The sequence below is a fragment of the Zootoca vivipara genome, chromosome 11 (assembly GCF_965207765.1).
Source record: "Zootoca vivipara chromosome 11, rZooViv2.hap1.1, whole genome shotgun sequence".
NCBI classification, from domain to species: Eukaryota; Metazoa; Chordata; class Lepidosauria; order Squamata; family Lacertidae; genus Zootoca; species Zootoca vivipara.
In genome coordinates, this window is record NC_142594.1 from 47,234,643 (window position 1) to 47,259,537 (window position 24,895).

At 40.7% G+C, this 24,895-nt stretch overlaps 1 protein-coding gene across 3 annotated transcripts in view; it reads right to left on the reverse strand.

Moving 5' to 3' along the window:
• RBM33 (RNA binding motif protein 33) overlaps positions 1-24,895 on the reverse strand; it is an 88,924-nt gene that overhangs the window by 37,921 nt on the left and 26,108 nt on the right. For all 3 annotated transcript variants that reach the window (XM_035130072.3, XM_088654276.1, XM_035130073.3), the window contains 7 exons: positions 19,545-19,753; positions 18,520-18,790; positions 17,428-17,486; positions 7,124-7,274; positions 4,959-5,290; positions 3,369-3,701; positions 2,478-2,765 (listed from right to left, as the gene is read on the reverse strand). In XM_035130072.3, coding sequence (XP_034985963.1) covers positions 2,478-2,765; positions 3,369-3,701; positions 4,959-5,290; positions 7,124-7,274; positions 17,428-17,486; positions 18,520-18,790; positions 19,545-19,753 — 1,643 coding nt within the window. The remainder of the gene's footprint in view (positions 1-2,477; positions 2,766-3,368; positions 3,702-4,958; positions 5,291-7,123; positions 7,275-17,427; positions 17,487-18,519; positions 18,791-19,544; positions 19,754-24,895) is intronic.

Below are 24,895 nucleotides of genomic sequence, written 5' to 3' on the forward strand. Positions count from 1 at the left end.
AACCTATGAAGAGTCAAAAAATACATGACTCTAGTTTGGACTTTACTTAATGGGGAAAAAATCAGAATGCTGAAACTGAAGCCTTCTAAATCGGAACTCATTTAGAAGTTGCTGAAACCAATTAAACTATTAATATAATTCAAGATCTCAAAATATTGTTTCAAATGGAAGCTGTAACAATACAGAGGCAGCCCACTGTCACATGGGTTTTATCTTGCTCTTTTCTGACAAACTAACAAAAGGTAGGGTGGTAAATGACCTGAAAGGCCCTGATTAGAACTATTGATTTTTCTTACAGAATTTTCAGCCTGATCTGAAACTCATTTGTCACACAATAATTGGTTATAATGAACAGCACAAGTCAATCTCTCTGACCTTGAACTCATGCACTCTCTTCAGAATTAAAATGTTGCCAAATGCAGTGTTGGAATATTAATGGTATATCAGGAATGCCTTTAATATTCTAGCCTTAAGCTTTTCTGAAAGTATTATACCCTTTGTGCATCAAATAAGCTTTCTAAAGGGCCTAAAATTCTGGAAGAAAACACATTCTTATAGGAAGCTACAGGGAAATCAAGAACATCAAAAGAAAAGCTGCTTCCAAGTGAGTTTGCAAGTTTCAACAGGACAAACGTTAAAGGATAATATAATAGGCTAAGAACTGTTCCTTATTAAACACTACAATAGTTTAACCCCCTAAAGCACCAACCGGATATGCTTTATTTAGTATACATCTTGAAGAAACCTCATTCGACACACAGCAGCTTAGATCACCAGCACTTGGAAGCAGTGAAAAAGTGGAAGATCCTGCACCAATGAATCAATGTAACATTACTTGAACTAGTTTCACTCACATATTACTTTCACAAAGATTCTCTTATGCAATGTCCATGTTTAATTGGCAGGTAAGATGTTTAAAAAGTCATCACCTGAAAGTGTATGCAGGAGAAACTGGAACCTATCAGTTACCATTGCATACTATTTTGAATTTGCTAGGCTCGTCTTAATATCTGAGTTCCCCTAACAATCTGAGCAAATAGGTCCCCATTCCCATTTACCATATTTCTAACTCAGATTAAGAAACTACATGACACCATGGGAGAGTTGACACTGAACCCAAGGGTGCCAGATCTAACTCTCTGCCCACTGGATGACACTGACTTTGAACATCTGAAACAAAAAACTGAGAACACTGAAGATAGCCATCCATCCAAAATGCAATTAGCAAGCTTCCCATCTCGCAGGGTAAAGTACTTTAGTCTAAGTTTTACGGGCCAATTCAACCTAAAGTGATCTATATCACTGAGTACAGTTACTCTATATTCTGTAACTACTGATCAGAAAAAACATCAGCATTCAGTAGTTAGCATTTACAGTGACAAACCATTGATATTCATCATTCAAGCCTATTGGTAAGGGATAATAACAGGAATTAGCAGCTATATAGTTCTTTAGAATATTCAAAGCATTGTCTCAGTAATTTTTACAACAATCCCACAAGAGATTCTTCTTCATATGACTTGCTAAGCCAAAGCATGACTTAGTCTGGTCCAGCACAGCAGAACCAGCAGATGAGCAAAGCAGTCACCATCTCCTCTCAGGGAGCCTGCTAAATTGCTCTGTGCTAAACTATGGTTTGGCTTAGTTACATGCAACTGAGTTCCTAGCAAGCTCATTGCGGATGCCACCCAGGGACTTTTAATAGTACTTTCATAGTAACTTGGTTCTCCAAAATCACTCAAGTTAATGGTATTCAAGAGATAAATAAAAAATAGGCAAATGACTGCAGATTCTTGTTTCTACAATAACAGAATTTCATTATTTAATATTATCACTGCATCTTGCCAACAGACAGGATAACATTGAGGATGGCTGACCCATGACCTGTGGACCACATCTGGGTGGCTGAGGGGAAGAGCTTCCCATATACCCCATTCCGAATGGACTTCTCCTTTAGGCTCTGTCTTCTCATTCCAGTAAAGTGCACACTTGGCTCTCAAGACTGGTGACAGTGAGCTCCAATCCCTGATCATGGCTTACAATAAGAGACTTTGCTGTAACAGATGTAAGTGTAAGTAACAGATGTGCCGTATGTTTTCAGCAGATGAGGGAACCACCAAAATATAAGTGGATTGTGTGTGCTGGTAGAGGCATTTCTTCTATCTGTATGCCTGCAGTATACAGGCATACCTCGGGTTACAGATGCTTCGGGTTGCGTGTTTGCAGGTAACCCGGAAGTACAGGAACGGGTTACTTTTGGGTTTCAGCGCACGTGCAAAAGCGCCAAATCGCGACCCGCATGTGCACAGACATGGCACTGCGGGTTGCAAACGCTGCAGGTTCCAAACGTGCCTCCCGCACGGATCACATTCGCAACCCGAGCATCCACTGTACTCATCTGTGCCTGCCTGGAAACTAGTACAGATGCAGAAAACTATGTTACATAGTTACATAGATAGACAGAGGAGAGGCCTTACCTCTGGCTCAGATTTGATCTCCACTTTAGGCTGTGCCACTGGAATAACTGCTCTAGGTTTTGTCTCAGTCCTTCCCTGTTGGTTCTTCACACCAGCCACAGGCCTTGCAGTAGGCATGGTACTGGCAATGGGTTTTACTTGAGCAGCAGGTGCTGAGGTCCTTCGGTTGTTAGCAGCCTCCATTGCATGCAAAGGTGCTATTGGCAATTCCCGCAAGTTACTGTTCCTTGGAGCAGGTGACTGGAGTTGCTGATTTGGACGCTTCACAATGTTTTGTGTTGGTGTGTTCTGGGGGAAAAAATCAACATTAAAAAACCTGATAGCATTGAGTTCTTAAGCATGCAGATTTTGCTGAAGCTTAAGTGATAACATATAGAGATTCTGAATCACCTTTCTTTGTACAGTCATTTCTATAGCAAATGCAAGTCTATAGTCCCCTTTGCCACGCTAATGGTACTAACAGCCTTGGATAAGCTTTGAGGAATGGAATCTTCCAAAGGAAGAGCAGACAAAGCAACAGAACTAACAACTAGCCAGGTGTCCTATGAAATTATCTGAATTTTCTGTGGCAGTGAAGGTATCAACCCCGCTGAGGGCCTCAAGAAACACAGGTGAACACAAACAGAGGGACAAAGCACTGCTTAAATGGTTTGAAAATTCTTTAGCACAGCAAAGGAAAAAGTCAACCATGGATTGACAAAACTGCAGGGTTTGTGACTAGAAGTGAACAAATGTGGGGTTTGCATTCCAGATTATCACACACATCAGTGGAGTGCACAAAAGCCCGCCCCACCCCCTTCTGGGTCTGAAAACAGCCTGCACGTGCAGTTGTGTGTTCTTTGAACATGGGCCAAGAGGGAGTTGTCTGCACTGTATTTACATGTCACTTACATGCCTGGCCTTTACCAGACCTTGTCGTTGCTGACACTGCATCCGATTGCTGCTTGACTGCTGCTGCTGTGCCTGCATGTGAGGTCTAAACTGGGATGGGGCAACAGAAATCAGAGGCTGGGGGGGCACTGCAAGGAGGTGGTGCTGCTGCTGGTGCGGTTGATGCTGCTGGTGCGGTTGATGCTGCTGGTGGTGCTGCTGGGCTGTTTGTGGATGCTGCTGATGTGACTGTGGATGCTGATGATGCGACTGTTGATGCTGCTGTGGATGGTGTTGTTGCGGCGGCTGTGGATGCTGCTGATGCTGTGGCTGCAAAGGAGGGTGCAAGGGACCCTGCACATTTTAAAGGAAAGCACACATGAGCTGCAAACTCAAAAAAGGCCTGCTCCTTAACATTCAAGCTCTAAGTAGCTAATAGGACTTAACCAGCACTCTGTATATCACAATTACTATAACCAGCAAAGTAAAGGCGTTTATTAATAAGCACACCACCACCCAATTCGAGTCTAAAGTTAAGTAAGGCTAAATTAAAGTGCTGTACTGCACATAAGCATTATGTTTCAGCTGTTCCTTTTAAAAATAAATAAATGAAGAAGTCTAACTGGAGTCTGAACATTTTCTGCAATTACTAAAGTACAATAGTTAAACTTTAAAGAAAGCTTAATAAGTGAAAGGAATGTACAATACCAGCCATTGTGTATTTATTAGTATCTTCAAATGAAAAACAATTGTACCAGCAGAGGGTGCTCTAACCTTTGTGGTGAGCTAATATGGCTGTTTTCTAGATGCATGCTTAATCTATTCACTGTACAGGAATTTGTTTTTAAACAATAGATTATTTTCATATTTCTTCTGGAATAAATCAATTAAGGAAACCATAGAATATTGAACAAAATGTTGCATTACAAACTTTTCTAATCTCATTAGCTGTGAACAGCCTTGCAAAAATCAAAGCAGTTTAATATCTTCACTTTGAAGCACTATGCCAATACAAAGTTGCCACTAAACCTTGTAATTCAATTAGCACTGGGCACAGGGGGATAAATATGTTTTCATGCTTGGCACAGCAATAAAAAGGCACATTTAAATTTCATCTATATTTTGTACTATCAATTCAAACATTAAACATTCAACTCTGTGCACAGGAGAACTTCTCGAAGGTTTCCACACTTTCCAGCATAAGCAACAAATGGTTTGAGGCTCTTAAGGAATAGCTAAGATGAAAAAAGTAAACACCTGCAGAAACTCACTTTATTCTTAGGCCCACAGCTAAAAAGATCAAGAGGGAGGAGGGAGTCAACTAAATGTGTTTGTTACATGCTTTAAAAGTCTCTAAAAAGGGGGGAAAGGGGTACTGCAAAAAACTGGCCATTGATTTCCAAGCACTCATCAATAGTTACCATACTTTTTGCAGCACTTAGGGAACAGCAGGTCTAGGTTCTGTCCTGCTGATCAAAGTGGCGTGAAAAGGGTGCTAGAGTAACAACTTCTGGGCAGCTTTGGAGGCATTGCACTTTTGGGAACTTAGGTTAAAGCTGTCACAATATTTCTAAATGCAGATTCCTAGGAACTCTTGCTTTCATTTCATACCTGCATGTTCGGCTGTGTGAGAGATGTCAAAAACGGCTGCCCTGGCACCTGCATGAATGACTGCCTGGGAGGGAGGAATGGTCGTGTATTTGCTGCTCCAGGCTGGTTGAAGTGAAGGACTCCCACGGGGCCCTGGGGCTGCATGTTTGGCCTCATCATCCTCTCTCTGGGAAACATGTGCTGCTGCCCCTGCTGGTTAAAACCTGGTCCAGGCTGACTGAAAGGGTGCGGGTTTTGGTTGGGAATGGGGTGGGCACTGTTGAGGAGTGGGGGCGGTAGTGGAGGAGGAGGGCTCCGCTGCTCAAACATGTGATGGCTGGGAAATCTTGGCTCTGTCAGAAACAAACATAGTCATAAAATCAATCTATCGATGGAGCAAACTGAACAGCCTTCCTAGTCCTCACACCCCTGCTTTAGATAACGCTCACATAGGAAGCTGCAATATTAGTTTAAACCCGTGTTCCCCAACCTAGTGCCCTCCAGATGTTTTACAGTACAACTCCTACCAGCCCCAGCCAGCACAAGATGATACAGCAGAATGGTGGGAACTTGAACCCAAAACATACGGAAGGCACCAGGTTGGGAGAAGCCAGGTTAGATTATTGGGTTCATCTAACCCAATTAAGGGACACGGGTGGCGCTGTGGATTAAACCACTGAGCCTAGGGCTTGCCAATCAGAAGGTCGGCGGTTTGAATCCCCGCAACGGGGTGAGCTCCCATTGTTCAGTCCCAGCTCCTGCCAACCTAGCAATTCGAAAGCACGTCAAAGTGCAAGTAGATAAATAGGTACTGCTACAGCGGGAAGGTAAACAGTGTTTCCGTGTGCTGCTCTGGTTCGCCAGAAGTGGCTTTGTCATGCTGGCCACATGACCTGGAAGCTCCCTTGGCCAATAACGCGAGATGAGCGCCGCAACCCCTGAGTCGGTCACGACTGGATCTAATGGTCAGGGGTTCCTTTACCTTTACCTTTAACCCAATATTGTCTGCACGGACTGGGATTGGCTCCTCAGGATTACATGAAGAGGTTCCTTTAACATTATCTCTTCCTTTTCGTTGGAACTGTGCCACCTTCCGCATTCAAAGCATGTGATTTGCCACTAAACTAAGATCCTTTCCTCACAAAACAGTTTAGACTGCACAGATGTTACAAAGGGGGTGGGGAGAGATACATACTTTTGGTTCTTTTATCACTCTCTAAGAGCCTTATCTGCCTGGAGTGGATACCTGGGTTAGAGAGGACCACTAAGTCCCTGTAGTTCAAAACCCTTCTCCAAAACAGGAGGAACGCTCTCGCCCCAATCAACCCACAGAATCCAGGTAGTCCTGCAAGCAGAACTATTTATGTCTTCATGGAAAATCAATAGGGGAAGTCCTGTTGTTTAACTGAAAGCAGCCCTCAGCAACAACTAACACAATTAAGGGTTGCACAACGAGTTACAATGGAAGAGAAAGCCAAGTTGCGTGTGTGAAAGCTTTCACCACTTTTTCAGTTGACATCTTAGAAGTTTTCTTCTTACATATATGTTACAATAATGTATAAGCCAGTAAACATGACTATGTTAAGATTTTACAGGAGAGAATCGGATAAGTGATATTGCGGTACCTAATTGCTAAATCCCAAGCTCCAGATATAGGAGGATTTGCCAGCTTCAACAATGGCCTAGAAGTGACAGATGGGAAAGTGACCGCGTATAAGTGTGACAACGGGAAATAATTAAATAATTCAAATCAAATCCAGAAATGGCAGGAGAGTCCTTATGGTTTCCAAGGACACTCTTCCTGGAGCATGAAGAGGGCATTAGTGAGGGCAGAGGACACCCCAAAGAGATCGGATAAGCAGCGGGAATTTGTTTATGCTGCTCAGCCTCCCCGCCTAACAGCTGATGTGTGGGGCAGCGCAGCAGTAGCAGCCACTTTCCTGTGTGTCTTCCAGCCTCTTGCCAGCGCCAGAGCTTCAATTCTAGTTGTGGATATTTTTGGAATACAGTATTTTTGATATGGACTGAAGAGAGCAGCAAAGAGGTGCTTAGAGGGTGCTCCCCACTTTATCCAATTTCACTTTTACACACGGGGGCCCAGAACATAACCCCCATGTATGTGGGGTGTGTGTGTGCCCATAGTTAAGACAAGAAGCTGCCGCTTCTTATGCTAGACAGGACACTACCTCCCATGAAGAAAGGCTCTCTATCCTGTGGAGGCGGTGGTGGCAGAGGCGGTGGTGGTCCTCTCCATTGATCCTGGAGGGAGAGTCTTGGGGCTTGATTGAAGTTGGTAGGAACAGGTCCGGGGGGATTCTGCTGAAACTCTGGAGGACCCTGAATAATACAAGGGGACACACGGAACACAAATGGAGGTTAAAATAATCCCGAAGCATTTCTTCTATGGCTCATTTATTTGATTAATTTTATTCCTTTATCACCCTTCCTCTCAACTGGGAGCCCAAAGCAATGTACAACCTCTCTAAAATAGAGTATCACGTGAAAAATATTACATGAAACCCTATAAAAACTTCTTACATAGCCTAACTATTGAGAATATTTATTTATTTATTTTATAGGAAAAGATTAAAATACCTTTCTGTAATTTGTATAAATTGGCAACCCTACTGAGCCATATCTTTCACTGTGGCAGTGAACATGGAACCTAAGCACAATCCCTTTACAATGAATTCAAAATGTTTTAATAATCACAGCAGCACCACAGGAATGCCATCTCTTTTCAAGCTTAGTGAAATCCATGCAATTATTGACCTTCTATCCCATTAATCCAAAAGTCTGAATGTCTACTTTAGAAAATGCTCCTGACATTTATCTCTTTAAACCATGCTATTCTTTGCTATCTATTTAGTACAACCTAAGCAACCAAAATGAAGCTACTTTAATTTTCTGGATGTCATAAATTGATTCCCCCCCCCATTTCTGAAGTAAAGAAATCATATTTCAAGAATAACAGGGAATCAACATTTCGCAAAGCACATAACCCTAAATACTTAAGCATCTGAAGCATTCATTACAGACAGGATACAGAAAAATTAACATAGATTTGTCACCCTTCGTTTCAAATAAATGCTTCAGACTGATATTCAGCTATTTCACAATCAGCAAAGGAGGGAGCCATTTAAAATTTAAGCTCAGTAATTGATTTTCCCCGTTTTGATTCTATGAATGAACATGCCATATCATCTACTAAAAAGACAAGGACCATTTATGACACAAACACCCATTAACTAAATTAGTGGGAAGTAATATTATGTTGTCACATCTCTTCTTACAGAAACATTAAACAGAAATATTCTCAACTCAGCAGTGTTTTCAGGTAAGCATCTAAAAATCACTATTACCCACAATCAGTATGTTTCCTTACTATTACCGTACAGGCTTAAAAACAACAACAAAGATTCCTGGACAAATTTAAGGGCTGCAAGGAATACAGTACAATTAAATCCCACTTCAACATGCACAAAGTAATGGGGGGAATTGTTCTGCATATGAGTAAGAACTGGACTATTAAAATTATAGTGCTTAATTTGTGTGCCAGCTTTTACTCTGGTTCCCCTACATTTCAAGGAGCCACGTTCTAAACCAGATGCTGCTCCAGCACACAGGATGGTGACAGTTCCCATTACAGAGCTCAAAGGTGGTGGCATCCCCTGCTCTGAAATCTACACTTCTGTTCCCGTGCTTAGCTGCCCTTTATAAATGTATGCATACAATTGTCCATAAATTAGTCCTGTTAGCCCAACTACAATTTTTCATTTTATGGTTTGGGGGGGGGGAGCTACATTTTTTAATCGACTAAACACAGAGCTGAGTTACAGAAAAACAGGCTTCTACTACCTACACACGTACACACAACCTATCTCTCATGCGCTAATCATTTATTTACTTGTCCCATTAAATCTTCTCCTATCTCTTTCTGAAAACCTGAAGCGCAGTATACACCACTAGGAACTCTGCAGCAGACATTAGCTACAGATGTGTTGCATTAATAGGGGGGAAATGCAAGTACAGTACAATTCTGTGGACTGTGGAACATTTAAGTAGCATTGGGTCCATGGATATACCATGCACAATTCTACAGTCACAGTTAAGGACACCGACAAATATAATATCAAAATAGCCTACTTCTTTCAGAATCTGAACCAAGGTTCTTTGATAGATATTTAACTGCTAACATTTTACACTCCTGTTAAATTTAGAAGTCAGAATGCTGTTTTTTGTGCTCAGCAACATATGTACCGCAAATCAAAAGAAAACAAGCATACGGGAAACATAATAAATTCTGATATGCACAGTTTCTCCTTTTCGTGGCCTCACATAGGCAGTTTCAAAGAGCCACAAGATGCTAAAAGTAACATTCATTTGTAAGCAGATAAAATTGATCTTGATTTTTTATATGGCCTAAATCGTAACACTGCAAGAATGTGCTTTGAGATAATGCATTTGGGACATTTGCTGCCGTTTGTGTGTGTCTTTTTTTTCTTTCAAACCCACCAAGTAAACTGAAGAGGGTCACGGCTTTGCAGAATACATATAGTTGTGATCTTAACCAGGGAGAAAGGCAGGTACTCCCCGCACTGCTGCTACCCCACCCCACTCCCATCAAAAGCACATTCCAGCTGCACAATCCCACAGGTCTGGCTTTCTGGACTAAGAGTTCAAAACATTACATTCAACAGTGTTTGTAACAGGATATTCACTTAGGAAACTTTAGAGCTTGAAGGCTGCAAGCACCTTATGCTCATTTAAACAGTGGCTCATTTCAGAGCATCTGACAGTACATAGTAAATGCATCTATAGATTACCACACATTAGTATTTAAAAGGTCTCACTTTACTGCCATGGGTTCCATAATGGAAAATAGCCAGGATATAAATGTAATGAAATAAGTAAAAGCATATACTGTACAGTCTCAATCATCCTTAAACCAGCCCTGCAAAATAGATTAGTATGTCCCCATACTGTAGATGGGTCGGCAACAACAAGACATGGTAGATTGCCCAAGGGTATGTAGTAAGTTTATGACAGAGCCAAAGTCAGCCAGACAAATCAGACCTAGAGCTCAATCTCATAGCCACAAACTGTACATAACAGCTTTCAAACATTGAAGTTGTGAAAATAGGGCTGTCACTTTATTAGTTGGTTGGTTGAGGCTTTTTAAACTGATTTAAAATTGTTTATGAATGAATCAATAATTTCTTGCGGGAGGGAAGAACATATTTTAGTTGATACATGCAGTGATCAGAGGAGGCATCATCCTAGAAGAGGCACAAAGAAGATGTGCGCTACCTAAGGTTTTTGTATAAACGTGTATTCTTAATAATCCGTGTGTATTGCCCAACTGATCAGGGAAAACATTTCAGTCAATCAAAGAGTTTATTGTTGCTTAAGAACTGACTAGAATCTGCAGCCTTGCGTGACATTTAATAATGCCAGCCTTTGCCTATCACTAATTAGGTGTTGCAAGTTATAGCTAACCAATGCCTATAAAAACAATTCATCAAGCATTGTTCAGCCATTCTTCTTTGCATATGTACTTACATTATGCATCATAAGGTTTAACCAGAATGTTATTGATTACTTTTGCAAAACCTCAACCCAACTAACTTCTGTCTACAGTTTGTTATAGAGATCTGAATGGCTCATTGAGCATGACTTCCACATACGCAGGCAATCCTACTTTCTGAAAGAACATGAGATAAGGTTACCCTAATCCTGTCAAAGAATTACACTATTTTGCTTTCCTTTTTATCCTCTCAAATATCCCCCCTAGTTAAGAAATTAACATTCTCTCTCATACAATTCTTACAGAAATTGTACTTTTACTTTTCGGCATCTCTTGTTAATTACATGATGTTATCTGTTATAATCTATTCATGAACCACAGATAACTTTGGCTACCAATAAAAGAGAAAACTTAGCATAAATTGCTTAGCACAAAGTTAATCTTATAAAGCAAGGCATAAAGAGGATCTAACAGCTATTATATGACTTATCAGCTTTCCTAAAAGGGTCACTCTATACTTTTTTTCAAAGAGACTAATTAAATACCTTAACAATGTCATTGAAACTTCATGAATCTTTCAATAAATTACACCCTGTCTCTACAACATGTTTTCATTTATTAATCTCACTTAACATGCAAAGAGGCTAGAAGAATGCCACTGACACCAAAGTAGGGATACTCTGTTAATTCTTATCAAAAATTGTATAAATGCAAAGAACCAGTGACTATAACCTATGACATGATTAAAACTATAGCCATCTGTCACAAAATGTTAATCCTCTTACTTTAGCATCCACTGGACTTTGGCTTTTCTTGGGTAAATGACCTTAGTTCAATTCAATCACCACGGGGTAAGATGCATGCAGAAATGTAACATGCAGATCCCTTCAATGTGAATTTGGTTCCACAGCCATCATGTTCTCAGCAAACCACCATGCCCAAATGCATGGTGGCTTTGGGCTTCATCATAAACTTATTATTATTATTTTTCATTTGACTGAGTTCTGCACCAATTAGATGCATGTTGACAAGAAAAAGGTCCAGTTTCTGGTTCTTATACCAGAGATTGACTTACTGTATGTGGAGAAAGAAGTATTATAAAGTAGGTGAAATTCTAGATTCTAAAATTCTAGAAATTCTAGAAATGCTAGATTGCTTTTTGGAATGACAAGCATTCCCAATTTTGTTTTGGAGGGGAAATGACTAAAACTAATTACCTTCAGAGATGCCTTTTGAAGATTTGGAGCATGGAGTCACTAATATTTAGATGAATTTGAGCTCTGTCTCTACACACAAAGTGAATCAGGGAAGGTTGTACAAGTGCTGGAATCTGGAGGCAGTGATGCAGTGGATAAAGCCGAATAAACTGAGGCTGAATCCTGACGAGACTGTGGGTAAGATGGCTTTGGGATCTTGGAATTAAATAGCAGCCAGTTTTGGATGGAGTAGCCCCCCATAAAATGACATGTGTGCAGTCTGTGGGTATTCCTAGATCCTAAGTTGTTACTGAAGACACAGGGTTGCCTCAGTGGCAAGGAGTGGCAATGCCCAGCTCTGGCTGGTTAGCCAGCTCAGGTCATTCTTTAGCCAGGACAATCTAGGTACTGTACAGTAGTTCCCCGCTGGAGCATTGCAATGGGCTCTATGTGAGGTTTTCCTGTTCAGAAGCTGCAGCTGATGCAGAATGCTGCTGCCCATTTGTTACCTGGAGCAGTAAGATGGGATCACATTACACTAATCCTGAGTGCAGTGCAGTGTTGGTACTATTACACAAATCTTAGGTACTAATACACAAAGCTTAGGCCTTCTCTAGTACTAGTCAGCTTGGATCTTGAGATCTGCTCAGGTGGCCCAGCTTACGGTACCCTTCATGAGTATGGCCCAGGGGGACACTACATGAAGCTAGGCTTTCCACAATGGCAAGTTGTCCCCATATTATTTTACTTCTGTGACAGCTTAAGACTTGTTTTTGCAAGCCTTTGTAGTATGAGAAGCCCTACTGTATAACTATATTACTGTTATACGGTACTGTACATTGTATTTTATTTTAGAGTTGTGGTTTTAACCTGGAGGAGGTGAGTATAAGGAGGTTAAAAAACTGGAACTGGCTATAACTTTTAAAATTATTACAATGCAATAAAAATGAAGAATTAACAGCTCAGCTATCAATTTTTTAGAAATGTTTCTGAAGTTGGGTACTTTTTGGTGTTGCGTTTCAGGAATACTGTTAGCCATTCTGGGCTTGTGCAATAGAAAGAAATAAAATATTAATATCAGCACACATTTTTGCTGCAACTATGAATCGGGGGAAATGGAAAGATTGTATATTAGACCTCAATAGAATTTGAAACCAGGGGTTTGTTGGATGGTGGAAGGGAACAAGAGAACAGAAAATATACTTCTATCGAGGATTCACCAAGCACAATGATGCGTCTCTTCTTTTGTTGCCAGCACTTCTTACTCATTCTTTTTTAAAGGCATCTTATAGTAATAATAGTGGTAGTAGTAGTGGTGGTAATGCTTCCTATTTCACTGTACAAGAAATTTGTACATGAATCATTACCCTTAGCAGTTTAGGGTCCTGCACTGTTCCTGCTTAAATTCTATTTAAAACACACACACAAATCCACAAGCTAAACATGCCTGTTCACAACATCCTATTTCATACTGAACTACATTTTCCCTCAGATCATTAGCAAACATTCCTGCATACTGAAAGCAAAGATTCCCCATCCCCCTGCAAAAAAATGCATGGTATATTACGGGATCTTGATCATCAGGGACCCCTATTATATTCCTGGGGAGGTTTATAATCCACCCACCAGCTCCTGACTATTTTAGACACACTGTAGATTGAAGGGCAAAAGTGAGGTCACATTTATTTCAACACTTCTGTAGCATAGTGCTTTTGTGAATTTTGATGTTCTGGGATTTGTTTTTGTGTGTGTTTGTAATGGTTGCATCTGTCACGTGAAAGAGTGGACAACTGTTAATTCAGCTTCATTTTACCGTTTGTAAGATCAATAAACTGTGGGAAAAACACAACAAGGGAAAGGGTTGCTTCATTTTAGAAGTCTTCTTTGCCGCTCTTGTTTAATAGCTGTTACCATCATATTTAGCTTCTGCTGCTCCTCCTGCAGATGGGAATTCACTGATATGATTAAATTTGATGGTATGATAATGTATGGTAATAGTGATTAATCAGAAGCCCACTAGCAAATGGAGGGTGTTTGTTATTATGTCACCTGCATTTTAAATTGCATTTTCCCTCTGCCAGCCTGACACTGTTTGACAGCATATAGGGGGAGGGGTTGGAAATCTTGCACTACATCTGCTTGCTACTACTTATAGATTTGATAAGAGAAAACACTCATCACTCTGTCACTATTGTAAGTGTTGCAATTATAGGGCTCCGCAGACGAGTTGTGAAAATGGCAAGTCCTCATAAGGAAAGCTTGCCAGTAGATGCTGAGGAAGCTCAGTTGCACATCTGTAGGGGCTATAATAGGAGAGAAATGTAATTTGATTCAGCAGTCTCATTCAAACATGATTTGCATGAAATGCTGTATAAAGCTCTATCCAAGAAATGTCAATCACGACCACCTGATACCTTGTATCATGTTAAAAAGAAAACAAAATGCTTTCCAGACTATGTGGGATTCGCCACCGCTGCTGCACAGTAATAGAGTGAAAATTTCATTTACTGCTGCTCTTCTAGCAGCACCGCCATAGCAAAAGCACAATCATTGCTGCAGCAGCGCAGAAGGGTGTTCTCCCCCCACTCCCCTGCCATTTGATATCTAACATCTAAACAAATATTATTGCTACAATCACGTAAATCAGTAATCTCTGAAATGCTCAAAATAATGCCGGTCACAAGACAGTCTTGAAAACTTGCATATTATAAAGGCCTATTCGCAAATTATATTTTATCAGAACATCTGTATGTGTAAAACAGCATTCCCCAATCCTGTACTCTCCAGGTGTTTTATACTACAACTCTCATCCACCCAAGTCAACTGAGTTGCGTACTGAACCAAATACAGGCTTGGCTCTTGGCTTCCATAGTGTGTGAAAAAGGTTCTTAGAGAACTGAAAAAGCAAGCCCCTCAACTACTAGAATGAATGATTTATTAATTCTGTGGTGTTTCCCAAGAGGAATTTATCTTGATCAACCATTTCTAAAGGGGCTAGGGAGGAACATACTGCTAGTCATTTTGGATAAGGTCAAGAACTTCTTGTTTTATTATACTACAAGAATTAAAGGTGACATAGAAGAAAAAACCCTAATTTAAACAACTATGTAAACGTATGGTATGATGTAATGAAGAGACACGTATGTGGCACTGGGAATGCAAACGTGTAAAAAACAAAACAATATTGAAATATGAACAATTTACATAATTTCTGTGAGTTGCAGTAACTTGGGCTTTCTAAAATTTTCTAAATGTACTGAAAGCGGTTAGTGTCAGAACTGTGCTCATGAAGTTTGAAAGAAAGTTCTACCAGTCTGAAGGCAAACACACTTCCTATTGGCTGGTCACTATGACATGTTATCCAAAATTAACAGATCATTGCTATGGACCCAGTTTAGGAGATCATCTAAACTGCAGAAGAAATCCTCTAAGGCTAAGCTACATCCTGCGGCTTCCTTTCTGTGGAATGAAGAAGGAAAGCTTCTACTCTCATTTTTGAAGAAAAACTGCAATTCTGCATTATGTATGAATTCAGGGTGCTGTTATTCATTCTAACGAAAGTCGGTCCACAAACCGGGGGGAGGGGGGGCGCGACTACAATTTCATGAGAGAAACATGGAATCCTGACTTCCAAACTAGTAAGCTATTTGCTATTAGAATTCAATCCATAATTGACAGGCTACAGAAAGGCAGGACTTTTTTTCTACTTTTCTTCAGTTCAGGCTCAGGAATGATGCCACTTTACTCCTCCCTCTCCCCTCAACTTCTGGCAGCAGTGCATGGCAGGAATAGCAAAATGGCAGCCCACAGATTAAGGCTGGCCTCTTAAGCACCTTCTGGCCTCCAAAGGACCTACCAAATGTATTCAACGTGTGATTAAACAACACATTCTACTAGTTTTACAATGTCACCTGCAATCTGGAAAAACAAAAATCACCATACCACCAGCCTGACGTTTCAGGGGATCTTTTGGGAACTACATTCGTTCCGCAGCACTTGTTCCCTCCCAATAAGATCATATCAGCAAAGCTCATGCACTCGGCATCTGAATACCCTACAAGGCAATGCCACCTCAATTATAGAACTGGATCGTCCATGGGTCACTGTTTGCACCTCTGAACAAAATACGAGCAGCAACCGAGAATATGGACTAGTCATCCTTGGTCCCCCACAATAATTTATTCTATAGGCATTATGCAGTTCATCTAATAATGGATACACATATATTATATTCTTTTTTTAAAAAAACTTTCAAGTTTTGTTGACTGGCATTATCTACAACTTGAGTGTTTTTCAGAATGAAATGTGACTGATGTGTAACAGCTATCAAGTTCCTATTTCAAATGAGCAGTTGCTCTATGAAAACCTTGCCTTAGTTTAGAAAAGGTCTCATTCCTCATATGCATCCATTTTCTGTAAAATTAGATAAATGAAAAAATTTCAACCACAGGATTCAAAGCATTTTTGGAATGCAGTATTGCAATGACTATTAGTAATCCTTCACAGAAAAAACAGACACAGTAATTGATTATGTAAGGAAAAATAATCATCCCATTAAAAGACCATGGATGGTACAAATCCACTCTCACATTTTGAGGTGCACATTTTCTACTTGCATCTATTTTTTTGTCTTAGAATCTACGGTCAAGTAGACAGGCTGTGCGTATATTAACAATTATTTATAGCTAGTTTTCCTAAAGCTTCTTTAAGTATTAAAAGGGAACTCGAAACACGTGGTCCTTCCACAGTCTGGTAATAATACCAATTTGGGAATTTAAGAGCATGGCATCAACAATACACAAGTGACACTCTCCATACCATCCTAACCAGGAAAGATTGTGCAAATGCAGTACAGGAGGCAGGGATGGACTGGGTCACTCAATAAACTGACTTCCTGGCATTATGTGAATAACTGGTTCTTGGATCCATTAATTAGTAGCCAGTCAGTTCAGCATGGAGTATGAGTCCCCATGAAAGAACAGGTATGCAGTCTAGGGATACTCTAAGATACCAAGCCATCTCTGGAGGCCCAAGTGGTCACAGTGCTGAGGAGTGCCTATGCCCAGCTTCAGCTATTGCAATACCTTCAACCATTCTTGGATCAGGACAACCTTGATACTATAAGCCACATTATTCATTAATCTAAACTGGTTGGATTATCAATGTGCTCTACATGGGGATATCCCTGAAGATGACAAGGACTGGCAAGGTGGGATTATATGACATTGATCCTGGAGAGTAAGAAGAAGAACTAATGTCAGGGAAGTAAATCAATCAAGGAGAAAGAGAAAGTGTATTTTAGAAGCCAAAAATAAGAAAAGGGGGTAGAAGTAGCCTGTGTCAACTCAACATCTGCTATTAAATACTTAAAATAAGTACAAAACTAGTACAGATATTTATATTTTCCAAGCACAACACATTTTAAGTATGACCTTTTTATTAAATTAGCATTCCTCCTATTTGTATTGAAAAGACTGTAATGAATAGGAAAGCCATTTTTTAAAAAAATCATTGCACTTTTCTATTTTAACGCTCCCCATTGGAGAGAGTGGCTCGACAATTTTACAATTAAACAAAATTAATTCTGCTCTCAGAAATTCATTGATCTTAAGCTTCTAACAAACATTTTCTACTGCACAGATCACTGTCAATATTTACAAAACCTTAAAATTATATTTTACTGGCACCACTTTTATTTGCCATATTAATATTTCTTTGCAAATGTATGCTTATCCATATCAGAGAAGAAAAAACAGCTGCTACTCACAGGAAATCTCTGGGGTCCTACAGCAGGTCTTGGCTGGTTTGGGACTGGCAGCAAGGGCACTAAAAACAAGGAGCACACCTTTTAAATCAATTTGTTTTAGCCAAGACTCTAGGCCATTTTTATAAGCAGTCATATTCATAGGCAGCTGCTTCCCCGTTCTTCCAAATAGCTGCAGGCAGGAAAAATTTACTAAGAGCATTCAACAGGGCAATTGGGATTCAGCTAGCATAGGCAACACAAGAATTTTGTACAATTAAACAATATATGTGTGAATGAATGATCAATTATAAAAGTAACTTTTCATGTTGGTTCTGAAGTAGGTGTTACCCAACAACTGGACTCAAAAGATCACAAATAAAACAAATTGGTACCACTTCCAAGAATCAGTTATTCAAAGAATCTAGATGATTTTGTAGTTCAAATACTGGAATGAATGGAAGGAACGAAGCATGTTGACATTTTAAAGTCAGCATTCAATACACACACACTTGCTGGACTTGCCTGAATTAAAAATGGTTTGATTTAATGGAAATGTTCTCTATACGCTGGCAGTAAACACCAAAGTAGCACAGTTGTACCCTGGATCTCGAACGCCTTGGCAATTTTTGAACGTTCTTTTGGAAGCTGAACATCCTTCCTACAGCCAATCAGAAGCCACGCTTTGGTTTTTGAAGGTCAAACTTCAAGAACGGATTTCATTTGACTTTCAAGGTACGACTGTGTATATATGACTGTGTGTGTGTGTGTGTGTGTGTGTGTGTGTGTGTGTGTGTGTGTATATATATATATATATATATATATATATATATATATATATATATATGACACCTTTCCCCTACTTCAGCAATGCCCTGTCCCTTTCATACAAGCACACCTCTGCATAAATGAAAGCAGTAAAACAGCAGTACATGCAGAATAATCACAGAATTTTATTCTGTGAACCACCCTGAGACCCCCTGGGTACAGGGCAGTATATAAATCATCATCATCATCATCACATGTGAATTGTACCTATAGAACTGTAGGGGGCTGTTCCAGGACAAAATTAAGTTAAGCAGCTGTTTATAGTGTTGCTTTCTGATAAAATCTCACCTTGTACAGGCGTTACTACAGTTCCTTTGAAGTGTGGGTTTATATGTATGTTTTTTGGCTGCTGAGATGTCACTGGAGGAGGAGTCATCAGCATTCTTGGTGTTTCTAGCTGGGGTGGCATATGCATCCCTTGAGGCGGAGGTGGTGTATGAAGCTGAGGGGGAATGGGTAAAAGCCCCTGCATCTGTTGCTGCTGTTGCTGCTGTTGCTGTTGCTGCTGGAAGAGATTCCTAATGGGCTGTTGATGACGAAATATCCTTTCTGAATGTGTCTAAAAAGAAAACACAGAAAATCACGTTTGCTCGAAATTGTATCGCCTTAAAAATTTAAAGGAAACAGGAAGCATCCCCTGAGAATACTGACTACACAAACTCCTGGAAGTTTGATATTCACAGGCTTATGAGCGATGGTAGCTTAATGGAAACTCCATTTTTCACGAAGCCCATCTTCATATTTCAATGTGTGGGGAGGGAGAGGCACCAGCAGGAGACAAGGCACTGCCATCAAGCTGTACTTAGCAGCTTCTCAGAAAGTGGTGGCTTTCAGCATCATGATTATAGTAGCTACCAGTTCCTTTATATTCTCCCACCAGAAAGTTCTCCCACTTAAAATGCTACTGCTGCAAACATACCCAGCCTCGTATCAACTCTTGATATAAAAGCTACAGCAGCTTTCTGCACTACATGGGAGTCTCACTGGCAACACAGCAAAGTTAAAAGCAGTTTCTGACATTGGTCCTTGGCTACTCCTAAAATAGCTTCCCCCCCCTGAGGATTTGGGGCACAGGATCTCTCAGAAACCTCAGGATGAGGCAGTTGAGGAACCATTGCTCATGTATATGCTCTGCCGACATTGGCTTGGACTTGTGTAGGAGTGGGCACAAACGAAAGTGCTTGCATTCCCATCAATAAATGAACTATTGAAATCAACCTTAAGCAGCTTAATGCAGTCAGTGTTTTCAATAATTTTGCTTAAATAACTAAAATTCACCAACCCTGACCACCATAATCATTGTGTTTGGATACCGTAACAGATGTCTGGGTTGGCAGCAACGCAGGCCTGTGATCCTTCATTCTTCCCCTTTCATTGTTGTCTCTTCTTTGTTCTCCCATCCCACGACACATTAAAGGCCCTCCTCTCCTTCCTCCTCTTCTTGAGCCATAACGCCCCTGCTTCATTTGCCTTTCCCTCTCTTCAAATTCAAATAACGCTGCTTTGGCTTCTGCAGAAAGTTCTGTCAGATGAAAGAAGGGGGCGCTTTTAGATATTTACCAGGAGGATTAAAAGGACTAATGAAGTAATAATTTTTTTTCCCTGCAGCCACAACAAAATTGCATAGCCACCCACCACCCCGATTATAGGGCACATACATTACTTTCACCAGATCTTTTTAATTTGCAAATAAAAATGCATCCTTGCATTTTAGCAAGAAAAATTTTATTCTTGCAAGAGTGGCTTACAGCTATTGAATTTCTTAAAGCAGATTTCCACCAACAACTCAAATCAGATTGCAACTAAATTTGTTTTTTGGAATACAGTATAAGCACTTGCATGTCAGTTTGTTGCTCTTTCAAGATCCATCTGTGAAACTATTATTTTTCCTGTCTCTCACAATAACCTTAATGTGATATACTATAGATAGCAGAGGTTGTACAGCTATTTTCTGATCAGATTTCATTAAACATATCAATAAAAGGTGTATCTGAAGAAGTGTGCATGCACACGAAAGCTTATACCAAAATAAAAACTTAGTTGGTCTTTAAGGTGCTACTGAAGGAATTTTTTTATTTTACTTCGACCCAGACCAACACGGCTACCTACCTGTAAATAAAAGGTGTGCTTTAAATAATATGGAAACAATAGATTTCCAGAACAGGTTGGGAAATGTGTATAAATAAAATGCATCAGGATGTATGGTTGAAATGGATCTTATAATTGATCCCACTGCAACTTCCTGGATCAACATCAGTAACCACCACCTCTATTTCTTTAGATTTAGATATCACTACAAGGTTTCCCTTCCAGTTGAAGCAAATCTCAAGAAATTCAATCAGAATTGCCTTAGCAGAAAGTCAAGCATTTGCTTTTCTTCATTTTCCCAGGCAAAAGGGTTGTGGGGTGACCAAATGCATAGCTTTAAGATGCAAATCTCTGCAAGCAGTTTTAAATAACACACAAAATGTGTGTTACACACACAGCATAACTGTAGTATGCTTCCATTTTAGTTCCCAGATGTTGAAAGTAGCCCTATACATGGTCTGCAGGACATCTCCAGCAGAAAGGAGCTCCACAACTGTATAGAGAAACAATTTCTCTGGTTCCTCGGTAGAAGCTAGGAGAAAGGTCAGACATCTAATCCACAATAGATGGTAGTGGACAAACCTGAGCCTCAAGCTGTGGACATGATTTGATAGAACAGAGCTCCCTTGCCTGTCTGCGATTTCTTGTTGCCTATGGCTGCCTGGCAAGTGTTTGTATGGCCCGAAGGAAAGTGAAGCCACCGCCTTGCTGAAGGTCTGGGTCTGGCCAGTGTCTGGATAGGGCAACTACCTGGGAACTACACATATAGCTCTATGGATTCCATTACAGACAAAAGGCAGGATATAAATGTAAAAAAAAATGAATTAAATGCAAGGCTTTGCTAGTGCTATTTGAGAAAGTAAAATGAAGGAAAATACTTTTCCCTTCATTCGAGGAAAAAATAATTCAACTTACTTCAAGCATGCCTTTTTCTATAATCACAATAAAGGTTCCATTACATAGCAGACTGCAATGGAGCTCACGGCTTAATTTTTAATTTCATTTTGAAGTTGTTACTTAAGGCAACAGATTCAGAAATATATTTTGGGCTGTTAAATAAAGCAAAGCCTGGGCAATACTAATGCTCAGTTTCTAAACTCTCACTGCTCATTCCAACACACACACACACACACACACACACACACACACACACACACACACAAATGTTTAGAGGTTTTCTATTGAGTAAAGGTAAAGGGACCCCTGACCATTAGGTCCAATCGTGACCGACTCTGGGGTCGTGGCGCTCATCTCGTGTTATTGGCCGAGGGAGCCGGCGTACATGCTTCCAGCATGACAAAGCTGCTTCTGGCGAACCAGAGCAGCACACGGAAATGCCATTTACCTTCCCGCTGTAGCGGTACCTATTTATCTACTTGCACTTTGACGTGCTTTCGAACTGCTAGGTTGGCAGGAGCTGGGACCGATCAACGGGAGCTCATCCCGTCGCAGGGATTCAAACCGCCGACCTGATCAGCAAGCCCTAGGCTCTGTGGTTTAGACCACAGCAGTATATTAATTTTGTTAAATACATATACTGTAAATAAAAATGGAGTTTGGCTATGGAACTCACAACTCAGTACTTCTCATACCTGAAAGCTTTTCCCTTTCGTTTTTTTGTAGGAGGAAGGGGGCTTGACACCACAATCAATTGCTTCGTGAAAGCTTGCTTTATGCAACCAAACTGGAGGAATCTGGTATTTACAACTGTGCTGTACAAGCACACTGACAACACCTTGTTATGCAGTTCTATTACTTTTGTCTTTTGTATTTTACAGCTTGACAAAGGAGCACAAAATGCTCCAAATGACACTCTCAACTCTGATCTGATCCCGTCCCACAGAATCAGAAAAGTAGGCTTTCCCATTTTAAGAGCAAGAAGGGTGTGCAGTTGAGTGCATAGCTCCCATGCACTTGCTACATAGCATACCTCCTCATCAAGCACTTCTCTCCCAATCAAGCTCACTTCCAACATCAGAGCACAGCTTAGAAAAGTGCCTGGGGAGACAGACTGCAGGGAGCCAGGCCACAAACAGAGAAGGGGATGACACCCCCTGCAAACTAAAATTGGAAATGTGTGCAATTGCAGTAGCTTCACAGCCCTCAGATCCATACAGTTGGATTTAGTATGTCCTTCCCAATCCCAAGAAACGCAGGCATACTACAATACTGTTAGAGATTCATTCCCCGAGTTTGCATTCATGGGATTGTTGTCTATCACATAATGGTATATGTTTTCATTCCACAGAGTGGGAAGTGACGAAGGCAGGATGTTTCTGTTACTGTGTTTCCTGAAGTGGAACTATTGTTCTTTGTTCTTTCTCTTTGCTGTCTGAAGCTAGAGAGAGAAGGAGCCATGTTGCAGTGCTCCGAGTGTGTTTATATGTAAATAAACATAGATTAGCCAAATGCTGTGCTACTGAGTTCTGTTACGCAACTGCACAAACTCTGTGGATCCGTAAGTGTGCTGATGTCAGTTGGCATCAGTCGCTGTGATGTTAGGGCAGGAGGGAGAGAACATGCCAGTCAGGCATGTGTCTCTGCCAGGGTCCTACTTGCAAGTAGGACCCTGTACTATTTCCAAATAGTATGTGGGGGTGTGGACAATAAGGATGCCCCAACTGGTAGGGGCACAGAACAGAAAACCTGCTCTAATGTGAGATCTTTATATCTCAGAAGGACTGCCCATTGCTTCCCAACTCCCCCAAAATGATTCTGATTAAATGTCTCCCTCAGAAGGTTGTGGACTCTCCTTTCTTGGGTTTTTTTTAACAGAGGTTAGATGGCCAGCTAAGATTCTTGCATTGCAGAGGGTTGGACTAGATGATCCTCCTGCTCCCTCTATGATTCTATGAGGAATGCTCAGGAGCAGTCCACATGTGCTAACACATCTCAGCACGGGCAAGGAAGCAATTGCTTCAGGGATGTAGTGAAACCCAGCTCCCCCCCCACACACACACCCAAAAAAAGAACCATCCGGGGAGGAGGGAGAATATGGGCTCTTCCTCCCCTCCTGCCAGTTTTGTTTTGTTCTGTGTGGGTTTTTTTTACACAAGATGGAATAACTCCTTATTCCTACTAGTGCCATTCTCAACTGATATATACAAGTTTGTCCATGGGTATTCATTCATTAGAAGCCTTTATATTCAGCTTCGCCTGCACTTGGGGTATTTCACACCTTTGAAAGCAGGTACCTATAAAACCGAGGAAACATCCATCAATAGCAGGCATAGGCAAACTCAGACCTCCAGATGTTTTGGGATTAAAACTCCCATCACCCCTAGCTAACAGGACCAGTGGTCAGGGATGATGGGAGTTGTAGTCCCAAAACATCTGGAGGGCCGAGTTTGCCTATGCCTGATCAACAGCGTATCAGACATCCCTGTCCCAAGGTTCTGCTCCATGTTTTGCTTCCTGGTGCAAGATGGAGCTTGAAGAAGAGTACCGGATGAAGACCTTAACTGGATTGGATCACATATGAGAAGTGGTATAAGACAAAGCTCTGTACCTAACATGAAATAAATTGTTGAATTACTGAGAAATCGTACACCTTCACATGAGCAACGAGAAGGGATCCAGAGGCCTTTAAGTGATCTACTGCATGAGGACTTTTCAGCTGCCATTCCCACTTCAGAGCCCATACGCTCTCATACATAAGAACCTAAGAGGAGCCTGTTGGATCAAGCATCCTGTTCTCACAGTGACCAACCAGATGCCTATGGGAAGCCTGAAAGCAGGACCCGAGTTCAAGAGTTCATTCAGAGTCACGCTGCCTCCAAAAGTGGAGGTGAAACACAGTCGTCATAGCTGGTATCGTCCATGAATCAGTCTAATCCTCCTTTAAAGCTATCCAAGTTTATGGCCACCACTACTTCTTGGGGGGGGGATGAATTCCAGAGCTATGTGCTGTGTGAAGTACTTTTTAAAAAATCCGAGGATCAGGGAACACTCCATAGCAGTGTTGCAAGTAGCTACTACTAGTAGGGGGCAGGATCAGTAACACCCCCCTCCCCCTCATGCACTCTTTGGACCATAGTTCCCAAATCACTATTTTATATGCAATACAATATGATCTACCCTCCTGAAAACTCTTTCAAGCCAAGAGATTTCCCTTTTCATTTGCAAAAACAACACTTAGGAGATGCCTCTGCTCCATTCATGAGGGAAAATGTTTAACATATTTTTGCCAGCAGACACCCAATCTTGACTGTAGAATTCTTTCACATACACCTAATGCAGTGAATCAGCAATTATTTTTCTAGTGCCTCCAAATGTCAAGATTAATTTTGCTATCCTTGGTAATAAAATGGTTTCAAACGACATCTTTAATCAGCAAGTAAGAATGCTTCCCTCCAATAGAGACAAGCTGTCACGAAAGGTCACCAAAAAGTGACAGGATGGAAATTACGTTTGTAATTTCCACTGAAATATTAATTTCTCTTTTAAGTGTTTTTTCAACTTATGTCTAGATTTTAAAGTAAAGAAATGTAGCTATACAACCAAGTTTCATTTCTATACCCGTAATTCCTATTAAGAGCAATCAGTACTGAAAGGAAAGTAATATTTATTACGCCAG